The sequence below is a fragment of the Branchiostoma belcheri genome, unplaced genomic scaffold, assembly GCF_001625305.1.
Source record: "Branchiostoma belcheri isolate BF01 breed outbred unplaced genomic scaffold, Haploidv18h27 scaffold259, whole genome shotgun sequence".
Taxonomy (NCBI): Eukaryota; Metazoa; Chordata; class Leptocardii; order Amphioxiformes; family Branchiostomatidae; genus Branchiostoma; species Branchiostoma belcheri.
The window spans coordinates 211639-223053 of NW_017803864.1; the positions used below are offsets into that span (position 1 = coordinate 211639).

At 41.7% G+C, this 11415-nt stretch overlaps 2 protein-coding genes across 2 annotated transcripts in view; one reads left to right on the top strand and one right to left on the bottom strand.

Moving 5' to 3' along the window:
* LOC109471768 (N-acylneuraminate cytidylyltransferase-like) overlaps positions 1 to 1704 on the bottom strand; it is an 8724-nt gene extending 7020 nt beyond the window's left edge. Inside the window, exon 1 of the mRNA XM_019771124.1 lies at positions 1624 to 1704. Coding sequence (XP_019626683.1) covers positions 1624 to 1704 — 81 coding nt within the window. The remainder of the gene's footprint in view (positions 1 to 1623) is intronic.
* Positions 1703 to 9702, top strand: LOC109471769 (NADH-ubiquinone oxidoreductase 75 kDa subunit, mitochondrial-like). Its single transcript, XM_019771125.1, has 7 exons — positions 1703 to 1757; positions 2995 to 3180; positions 4615 to 4774; positions 5352 to 5415; positions 6388 to 6569; positions 7361 to 7673; positions 8635 to 9702. Exons 1-7 carry the CDS (start codon positions 1703 to 1705, stop codon positions 9700 to 9702), a joined length of 2028 nt encoding a protein of 675 aa, XP_019626684.1.
* Positions 9703 to 11415: the final 1713 nt, after the last annotated feature.

Sequence of the window (11415 nt, forward strand, 5' to 3'; positions counted from 1 at the left end):
TCAATCAACCCCCGCAGAAATGGCCTCGTCCGTTGCCATGGCAACGGGCGTGGTTACGAAATGCAACTTACGCTGAAAAATCGGACATTAAATCCTGGGCAAACATTGTTCAAAAATTGGGACCTTAGCACTAATCGTTGATTTTTGGTGAATATTTTTAATTTCTATTAAGGTCTCATACGCCAATTTCGCCGTCCCGTAGACTTACATGTTAAAATAGGCCACTATTTTGGCTGTCAATCCAATCAAAAAATCGTATATCAACAGATTTTTTGCTGTCTATACCAAGCACACGTATCATGTAAACGATAAAAAATTTTTTCCCCAATTCTAACCGCTAGTTCGATATTTACGTCATGTATAACTGCAATTACCCATGACCCGGAAGAGGCCCTCTTTTGGCTCACTGTGCCCGACCGCAGTACTCAGGTCAAAATAAGCGTATACGTCCGACAATCGCTCGGACGCCGAAACTTCCCTGCCTGATCCTGTCAGTAATAAACAGGCTTTCACCTCAAATCCTTTTTAGATCAGGTCTGAGTGATGAAAGGGATTTTATGGTGGACCTAAACTCACGCTGTTCAGGCACAATCATTTTTTTGTCGGGACTCTTTTAGACCCTACACGTGCGGAGTAATTCCGGTATGAGACCTTCTGGAAGTTAGGTACGTATATACTATGGGGGGAGGGGGGTGAGTGAGTGATTGCCATGTGAAAAAAAGTGCTTCTCTTGTACCTACGTTCAGAGAACAAAGATAGCTTCGTAACCCTGATTCGGGTTGGACTTCAGAGCAAGACTAGTACCATGGACAAAAATTTCACTATAAGGTGAGAAATATTATATTAAATTGTAGGCCATGCCACCTGCGAGAAAGTGTTGTTGGGAACTCCCATATATATGCAGGCTGACTGATGTTATATTAACTTATAAAAGAGCATCTATAATTTGTTAATGCTGCTTCAAAAGACTGGCTATACACGTGAAAAATATGTGCATGAATTAAAATAATGTCCTTAAATTTTAAAAATACTGTAACTTAGTGTAAATCACAATTTTTTTGTGTACTTGTACAGGGCTCGAAATACCGAGGTGCAATGTGGAAAAATGTTTTCCAGATTTGCACCTAAAAATTTTTTGAATGTGCAATGTTGCATCTAGAAAATACTGATATATTAATCATGCTTTCACTGCGTATCTCTGAAGTTTCAACTGTTTGTATATATAAAGGGAAACTTGGCGAGACTGACTATCATCACATGCAAAGTCAAGAGTCATGTCTCTCAGCCAGTGATATCAGTTAACATGGGCATTCAGCTCAAGTCTTTATCTCTATGTATCATTTGCTGTTCAGTAATTGGCAATCAAATACATGGAACGTTACTTGCATTGTTTGTGTTTCGTCTTATTCTTAAAATATAAACTCCTGTATGCTGTGGGTGAACCGCCCTGGGTGGATAACTCTTGTGGACAGTTTAGTTGCCCTGACGGCAGGACAGACTGCTATGGGACCGGTGAGGTGAGGTGAGGTATGCTGTGGCAGGCTAATAAGGTTAACACACAGTAAAACCGAGGAGCAGTATCTTAGTTTGTAAAGTCAATTGTTGTTGTATTGTGACCGTGACCTTGTTCGTGTTGCAGGTGTTTGTTGATGACAAGCGCGTACTTGTGGACCCCGGTACGACGGTGCTGCAGGCGGCCGCCATGGTGGGCGTGGAGATCCCCCGCTTCTGTTACCACGACAGGCTGTCCATCGCAGGTCTGTTCTGGTGCCTGATGTTTCACAGCTAGATTGATGTCGGGCACAGGAAAAAATGTTGTGTTTCCTGTTTCCCGACTAACCCTGGAAAAAACTGCCAACCCTAGCCTTTGTTTTTGTGCGAATGCCTGCAAGCTTAAGGGACATAAATTTTTTGAGCCTTTTCTACATGTAGCTCCATGATTAGAAACCTGAGTGTGATGAAATGGTTTTTCAACATTAACATCCAAAATATAAGAGATTGTCACTAGAGATTGTCAAAGTCTCACTCACACCCACTATCCAAGTTTAAGAACAAAAAAAAAAAAAGATTATCCCAACCTACAGACCTTAATTTTTTCAGGACTGAAAGAAACAGGAATCACAACATTTTTTTCCCTAGGCCTGACATACTCTCATCTGCCGAATAAACATACGGGTACGTTTATTTTTTTGGGCCCGAACATCCACCCAGTACGTTCTTATTTTGCACAGTATGTTTATTAATTTTTTGAAAACCAGTAATTTTTTTCAACTTCGTGTGAAAAAAATTGACAAATCATCGACGTGAAGACGTTTATAAACGCGTATTGTAGCGAGAAACTTGTCATTTTCGGGCCGGCTTTTGCAATCACCGCGTGCATAAATTCGTCTGAATGTTCTATTGTCATGGGTGGTGCTTATCAAAATACGAAATATTAAATGCTCTTTTTTTTGTCTATTTAAATTCCTAATAGCAAATAAAAAAGATTTGTGCATATATCAGTAAGGGCGCATTTTAGTACAAGAGACACAGGTTACCCGTCAATGTTGGTAATTTTCCGGGGGGTACGTTTATTCCGGGGGTATGTTTATTTGATTTTGAAGATTTGTCCGGGGGGTACGTTTATTCCGGGGGGTATGTTTATTCGGCAGATGAGAGTAAGGCCACACAAATCTATTTGTTGCTTCTTCCATTGGCTGCTAGCGCTTCTGTTTTTCTCAAAATGAAAACATCTAAGAAATGCTTTCAAAATGAAGAAAACATTGCCATCAGGCATCGTCAAGTACCGGCCTCCATGTTATGTGGCCAAAGTTTCACCCAGACAACATTGCAAGGTTGCCAACATGCAATTTTGTATATGCCATGGGTTTAGGTCCAGACTTACAAGTCTGGAACTGAACCTAAACCTCTGGACTTGGATCCGGACCTGAATCTAAATGTGGGTTTAGGTATGCAGCACTAGTGTCCAATGCCCCTTGGTTCTTGTTGTCCCAGGTAACTGCCGGATGTGTCTGGTTGAGGTGGAGCGCTCACCCAAGCCGGTAGCAGCCTGTGCCATGCCCGTCATGAAGGGCTGGAAGATCAAAACGGACTCGGACATGACCAAGAAGGCACGGGAAGGAGTCATGGAGTTCCTATTGGTCAATCATCCGTTGGACTGTCCCATTTGTGACCAGGGAGGTGAGAGAGACAATATTTACTTAGAAGTAGAGAGTGTAGATTTCTTCTTGAAAGTACATTCCATCAATAAAATATCATATTATTATTTTATTACTATGACTATATATGAGTAACTTCTTATACTATCTCAACTATTGATAAGCAGGACAGGGCTTAATGTAGTCCTGTTTTCTCCTGTTTTCTGCCATATTTCAAAACAATGAGTCTGAGTAAAGGAGAGTTTTAAGTAAGTCTAAGGACCCGAGAAATCTGGAAGGTACTGTTTTAGGTCCTGCCTGTGTGTTCACAGAGCTCTGTAACTCAGACTTGACAGATTTCATTGATTTTTGGTTAGATGATCTGTTTGTTTTTGTAAATTGTATTTGTAAATTGTATTTTCCATCAAAAGTATAAAAAAAGTGTACGTATATATAGGGAACTGTTCTTTTCAGTGTGAGTGGATCAAACCATTCAGGCCTGCAATGGGGTAGGGAATTTCCTGAGCAGCCTTCCTAGCCCCTTGAGTCAGTTAGTCAAGCTGGTCTTAGGCCACACCAATTTAATTTCTTGGTTAACAGATTCTTGTAGAAAAATAATGGAGCGGGCGGAAAAAAAATAAAAATAAAAACAGGCCTAGGCATCCTATTATGGCCCAAAATTGTATGATAGGAGCCATGAAGTCAACACACCAGGCTGGTTCAAAATCTAGACAATGAATTTTGAACTTTTAATGATACCACTGCATTGAAAGATGGAATAACTAACAACTAGGAAGAAAAGGACTGCTTCAACTGTTCAGGTTAGGGCAAAATATGAGAATTTTGCAGTTGATTCTGAATTTTTTTTGCAAATCAGAAAAAAATGAAGTGGGCAAATCCGTTAACCAAGAAATTAAATTGGTGTGGCCTTAGCTTGATGTTTCTGCCTTAGGGAGAAGAGATTCTGCTGCAGTGAGAGTTTGTTCAGTGGCCCTTGTTTTTTCAGATTCAGATTTTATTACCAATGACATAGCAGGTACATTATAAACCTGAATTGCGTCATTGCTTACAGATCCACCTTCAAAATCCAAGTATAAAATTCATAATACTTGCTAAAATAAAATTCTAAAAGTCATATCAGGTATAAAGGTATAAAGTGATATCAGGCAACCTATTTACAAAATGTTTCTGGTGAGAGCAGCAGACACGTACATGTATGAGCGTGTGTTACAGGTCAGCTCAAACAAACTCAGTGCTAGTATTAAGTAAGAGAAGTTTTAACAATGTGATGTACGCACAGTGGCCAATGGAGTAAATTAGCCCCTAAATACAACTATAGAGAGCTAGTTGTCAATAGCATAGAGCAGTCTTAAGGATCTTGGAATGAAGGATATGGCATGCCCTTATTGCCTTATTGTCTTGCACTGAGCAAACTTTTTACAAAAACAACAAATAAACAAATTTGTTGTGTTTCCAGGAGAGTGTGACCTCCAGGACCAGTCCATGACGTTTGGCAGTGACAGAAGTCGTTTTACCGACAACGCCTTCTCTGGGAAACGTGCCGTCGAGGACAAAAACATCGGACCTCTGGTCAAAACCATCATGACTCGCTGTATCCACTGTACCAGGTGTATCAGGTAAACACATGTCTCAAACTAATCTTTTCCACTGTATGTACATTTGTCGCCTTCTCCCTGCAACTGAACTTCACAAGTACAAACATTTCATACCAAAAAAAATTTAAAGACTAGCACAAATGCAAATACCTTTTTGAACCAGGTTGTCCAGTGGGCAACCTATGGCAAAAATTAGGTTGCCCATCAGAATTTTAGGTTGCCCCACCTGCAAGTTACTACTTTCCTCACATAAGCCTTTGACAATATTTCTAACAGGCCCTTTAGTTAACTGATGATACTACTAATAGACATTCATACCTAAAATTAAAAAGCATTTGCTGGCTACAGTGTTGCAAGCCAAGTGGGCATGATATTTTTTTTGGGGGGGGGGCATTCTTAAGATTCAGGTAGCACACTGGTTCAAAAATAGGTTGCCCCAAATAAAATTTGGTTGCCCGGGGCAACCGGGCAACCAGGTATTTTGCACACTGAAATCATAGGAACTTATTATATATAGTAGTCTTGAGTAGCAATGTATTAGTGTGTTACACTGTAAAAGCATCAGTATTAAAAATGTGTGTTTTGTCCTGTATAACAGGTTTGCCAGTGAGATAGCAGGTGTGGATGACCTGGGCACAACAGGGCGTGGTGGGGACATGCAGGTAGGTAACTCAGTAACACCCTGTATATAGTAGAGGGGATTCATTCCTTAAGCTACCGACATCTTGCACATGCAGTCGTCCCTCAGTAAGACATCTGGAGCCGCATAGTTTCCGTTTAGAACTTTTATTCAGCCTGTCACTCAGTAACACCCTGTCAACTAATGTCGCAGTGGGAGTGGGGTCGTGTGGCGTAACGTCAGAGTGCTCGACTCGGAACCAAGAGGTCCTGGGTTTGACTCCTGACATGCCACCAATCTTGTGCCCTTGGGAAAGGCACCTTTCACGACTTTCCTCACATAACTCAAGTGAAAATGAGCATTGTCCTGTCCTGTATTTGTCTCTATGTGTGTGACACAACACCAGCAACAGCTGTGTTTTCCCACGTGTATTGTATCGTTACAATTTCCAACAAAGTAAAGCTTTTTCCTGAAGTTTTACATTCTTTTGGAATGGTTAATCCACAACACTTGATTTAATTGGGATTGCAACATAATTAAGTTGCAGTCCATCAAAACTTTTGCAACATAAGATAAAAAGTTAAAAGCAACTTGCTCTTGGATACTAATGTCAGTCACATGGACTCTTAGTCAATATACTATAATGTACAAAATGTAGCAGTAAATATCAATGTCAGACACATTTCAGAATGTTTTATGTTTTGCCACTCTAAAAGTGCATTGGATGCCTTTAAGTTGTCACTTGGAAAATGGGAAGAGTCAGAGTTATCTGTGCAGGCAGCCAGGAACATCTCTAAAGAATACAAAGCTAACCCAGGAGGCAGATAGAGCAGTACATGCAGTACTCAAGCACCACCTGGCAGATTCTCTGTACACTGCAGAGGTAGTCAAGTACATGTACATGTACATAAAATTTATGATAAAAATGAGGAGAAAATTGACTTAAAAATCCTGTAATTGCACTGCTTGCCTTTGAAAGTTCAGCATTTGATAAATGAATGTTTTTTTTGCTCAGGTCGGTACATACGTGGAGAAACTGTTCAAGTCGGAGATGTCAGGAAACGTGATTGACCTGTGTCCAGTGGGAGCACTCACGTCCAAACCGTACGCTTTCACCGCCAGACCGTGGGAAACCAGGAAGACAGAAACCATTGATGTGATGGACGCTGTGGGCAGCAACATTGTAGTCAGTACTAGGTCAGTAAATAAACTGGTGGACGTCCCAACTACTAAGTACCTAATACCAGCCCAGAATAGAACAAGCCACGTGCCGCGTGCCTGCGAAGCTGGTGTGTTATGCAGATAGGCGGTTATACCGGCTATAGAGATACAGATAAATGTTCAACCCAACTATTTGGAGGATTTAAAAAGAATAGAACATTTCTGAATTAATTCCAAAATGCTCATATTCTGGCCCCAACATTTTTTTAATATTTTTTTTTAATTTTTCATTTAGCACAAATGTCATACATACATAATGAAAAATTATACAAAATGATACAACAGAAATAAATGTGCAAGGGCAGGAAGAAAAGCTGCAATGGCTTATTTAAAGTCCTCCCCTTCATGATTTTACAATTTCTACAGTTTATTGAATGAAATATATTGAAGAAGTAATAAACTAAGGTAATAAACAAGTACAATGAAAAAATGAATCAATTTAACAAGTTTAGCATAAGTAATGGAACAATACGGTGAGCCAAACTAGATAAGTGGGATTGGCTACAAGAAGTCAACATTTGAAGGAAGTACCTTCTCTTTAGAGTTGTTACAGTTATTTTTTAATGATTCAATACATTGGTTTGATTAAAAGTTTGAAATTCATTGTTTGAATTACTACGTCTGTTTTTATTTGCTTTTTTTAAAGCCCTGCCGCTTCATTTTTTTTTTCTGAAAAAATGCAAGAACCAACAAATCAAATTGGCTTAACCCCTCTGTGCACTAAGAAGTAAGATTTTTCCTCTCACACATTCCTTGTTTCCCCCCAGGTCTGGTGAAGTGATGCGGATCCTCCCTCGCCTGCACGAGGACATCAATGAGGAGTGGATATCAGACAAGACGCGGTTTGCGTACGACGGTCTGAAGCGGCAGCGCCTGACCCAGCCGATGATGAAGGACGATAGCGGGAGCCTGGGGCCGTGTACGTGGGAGGACGCCCTGCTGAGGACCGCGGGAAAGCTACACAGTGTGCGGGGTGAGGAGGTGGGGGCTGTCGTGGGGGGGCAGGTGGACGCTGAAGCCCTGATCGCCCTGAAGGACCTACTCAACAGGTTGGGCAGTGAAGCACTCTGTACAGAGGAGGTAGGTCTCATCTTTTCAGTGTACAAAATACTTTTTTGAACCATTTTTGAGCAAAAATTAGGTTGCCCATCAGAATTTTAGGTTGCCCCACCTATAAGTTACTACTTTCCTCAATTAAGTTATGTTACATACATACATGTTGTAAGCCTTTGACAATATTTCTAACAGCCTTTAGTTTAAACTGATCAGATACTAGTAATAGCCATTAATACCTAAAATTAAAAAGCATCTGCCGGATACAGTGGTGCAAGTGGGCATGATTTGGGGGGGGGGGATTCTTAAAATTCAGTGCATTTCACACTGGGCTACCTAGGTTCATAAATAGGTTGTCCCAAGTAAAATTTGGTTGCCCGGGTCAACTGGGCAACCAGGAATTTTGCACACTGACTTGTCCATCTTGCCTCCGATCTTCACTGTGTAGGGCTGCTGTGTATTGGTACATTTACAACTGTACTGCAAAAACTAATTAGGTACAGGCCCAAAGTACCGGTTTCATACCTGTATAAAGTTACATTGATTATTATATACACATGTAGTATTTGTGGCCTAAAATGCCTAAATATAGCTGGTCCCCCATTGGTTCCAGAGACAGGAAAGTGTGCTTGTGTTTGCGTTACTGACTGACAGTGCTACATGTAACTACCCTGAAAATCTGTTGCGTTTTTAATTAGTTTTGCTCCCTCTTTGTCACCTTGTGAAGTTTATTTCCACTTACATGGAGATGAAAAGTAGAATATCTTAGGTTTGTCTGATAATTCTCCAAGAACAAAAACTAACCTTAACTGTCAAGTTCATCAATGTTTCTGTTATTATTGACAAACTTCAGAAGAACATGTTAACTTATTGAATTGTTTCTAAACCTATATGTGCCTATACTCAGCTCTATTCTGTAGGAAACATGTTCTTGACTTGGTAATCTGCTCAAAGAGAAGGACGTTAATTCTTGTTTTGTTTCCTCCAGATCTTCCCCATGAATGGTGCTGGGACTGACCTGCGCTCCAACTACCTGCTCAACACGTCCATCGCAGGTGTGGAGGAGGCAGACGTCCTGCTGCTGGTGGGGACAAACCCACGCTTCGAGGCTCCGCTCTTCAACACACGCGTCCGGAAAAGCTGGCTGCACAACGATCTCCAGGTGGCTGTGCTGGGTGCACCTGTCAACCTGACGTACGAGTACGCTCATCTGGGGGAGTCTCCCAGCGCTCTACAGGACCTCATCGACGGGAAACACCCGTACTCCAAGGTCCTGGCAGACGCTAAACGTCCCATGGTGGTGGTCGGCAGCGAGGCTCTGCAGAGGGGAGACGGCGCGGCCGTTCACAAGGCTGTCAGCGCGCTGGCACAGAAGCTGCGTACGACCAGCCAGGCAGACGGGGAATGGCGAGTTCTGAACGTGCTGCACAGGGTGGCCAGCCAGGTGGCAGCACTGGATCTTGGTTACAAGGCGGGGGTGGACGCCATCCGAGAGAACCCGCCCAAGGTGCTGTTCCTGCTGGGGGCTGACGGTGGCGCTGTTACACGTGAAGATCTTCCCAAAGACTGCTTCGTTGTTTACCAGGGTCACCACGGCGACGTGGGAGCACCTATGGCCGACGTGGTCTTGCCAGCGGCGGCGTACACGGAGAAGACGGCCACGTACGTCAACACGGAGGGCCGCGCCCAGCAGACCAGATCGGCCGTCAACCCGCCCGGGATGGCACGGGAAGACTGGAAGGTCCTGCGGGCGCTGTCGGAGCTGGCCGGGCTCACGCTGCCGTACGACACGCTCGACGAAGTCCGAGGAAGGCTGCGGGAAGTTTCGCCAAACCTGGTGCGGTACGGAGACGTCGAAGATGCCAACTACTTCAAGCAGGCACAAGAACTGTCAGGTCTAGTGGAGGGGAAAATCAGCGCATCACCACTGCAGCCAACTCTGCAGGAACTTAAGGACTTCTTTATGACAGATTCTATCAGTCGAGCCTCCCAGACCATGGCCAAATGTGTCAAGGCTGCATCAGATGAGCAGGAGAGCAAGCATACAGAATACTAGCTTTTCAATTTCAGTGTGTTATCTGGTGCAGTGATGCTGCTTCATACAGTAACAGGATATCCATAACCAGTGGGAAAATACAAAAGAATTAAAGTAGGCTTGATCTTATTTGCTCCAATGTACCATATATATAAAGTGTGAAGTAAACAAAAAAGAGTGCTAAAACCTGTATTACTGCACTGTACATCCCAAATGTGTTAGAAGTTCTTTTACCTTAAAACTACATGATTGTATAGGTACCAGATAAGAGTCCATACTGTTATTGAATTTCCACATTTATCAGTTACTTTTCAATTAAGATGAATGACAGAATGTGAATTGCAGCTGTGTTCTACATGCTTGTGACAATAAAGTTGTGTTCAACAAGATCATTGTCTTGTTTATAATTAATACACTCATATATCAGGCTCCATATACAGTATATACATTTTACAACTAAGTAATGTGAATTTTCAATCTGACCAATACATGGTACTTGTACAAAGACTCCCAGAGAAAGACAAACCAAGCCAAAGGACAGATGACAGGAACTGAACAGGCCTGTGTACCATGTTAAACTACTTACATGCCAAAAGTCATGGCAATATTTCAACCCTCACTTGTGAGAAAATGACCCATGCAGTTCCAAAAAAGCTACATGTATAAGTTAGCCCAACCTATATTGTACAACCTTTTTGAGTGCAAGAACTGTCGTCCATTGAAAGATCACAACCATAGCCTGAACTGAACCTACTCCTGAGTAAAGTCAAAGCATTTCCAGTACATGAGATGTGAAAAACTGACGTTCTGCTGCAATACCATAGACAGCTGACAGGAGGTCCATAATCGACCTTGCCCTTCAATTTGCCTACACCAATCCACATACCAAAATTTTAGTGTACAGATCCGTGTAAAGTTTTTCTTCTCCCACCCACAAATGCCAAAAAAAGCCATAACTTGGTAAGAAAATGTTTAGCCCTCATACAGCCACAGTGTTCAATTGTAAATGATGACTAACAAAGTGTATAGACCCTTGTAACATATAAATGCATGACAATGACATGGAAGATGTGTATCACTAAGGCTTCCTAATGTCGCTGGCTACCATGTCGCTAGCATGTACAGTGTAATTACATGTACATCTCTTTAAATTCACCATTTCCCTAATATGCTGGTCTTGGTATTCTCCAAGCAGATCCCTTTCGATGGCAATTTTTAAAAAGACAGTATCAAATTGGCCAGGCAGTATCCACTAGCCAGAGAAGGCCGACGGGTGGTGGGGGTAGAGACTAAAAAAACGACCACATAATACATTTGTAAAAAGCTAACAATCGTTCCCCAACATTACCTCTGCTTGGAGAGTAGGTCTTGGTGCCTGGTGGAATTATGACAGTGTTACATGTGGTGCATTCTGCAAGCACTAAATATCAATATACAATGTCTCTTATGTACATGTACATGAATGAAAGAATTTATTGAGCAAGAGATTTTAAGTTGTACAATATTAATTGCATAATTGGTGGTTGGTTTTGAAATACATTTTACATTGTAGTAGCAGATACAAGAAGTAACGTTATAATTTATACTTGTATTGTAGAATATATCTGTATACTTTCATTGTAGAATAGATTTTAACTGTTTCCATCCATAATATTTGGCATTTTCTAGACATGTACATAGTGGAAATCGCTAGAAAATGAAAACATGTGGAAACAATCTAACATGGTGCAGTAA

What these genes read in the sequence shown, in the direction of transcription:
- LOC109471769 (XM_019771125.1), top strand. Translation starts at nt 1,703, where the DNA reads ATGGTGGGCGTGGAGATCCCCCGCTTCTGTTACCACGACAGGCTGTCC. An exon ending in TCCCATTTGTGACCAGGGAG is followed by an intron (nt 3,181 to 4,614) that starts GTGAGAGAGACA and finishes TTGTGTTTCCAG; the next exon opens with GAGAGTGTGACCTCCAGGAC. An exon ending in CACTGTACCAGGTGTATCAG is followed by an intron (nt 4,775 to 5,351) that starts GTAAACACATGT and finishes CCTGTATAACAG; the next exon opens with GTTTGCCAGTGAGATAGCAG.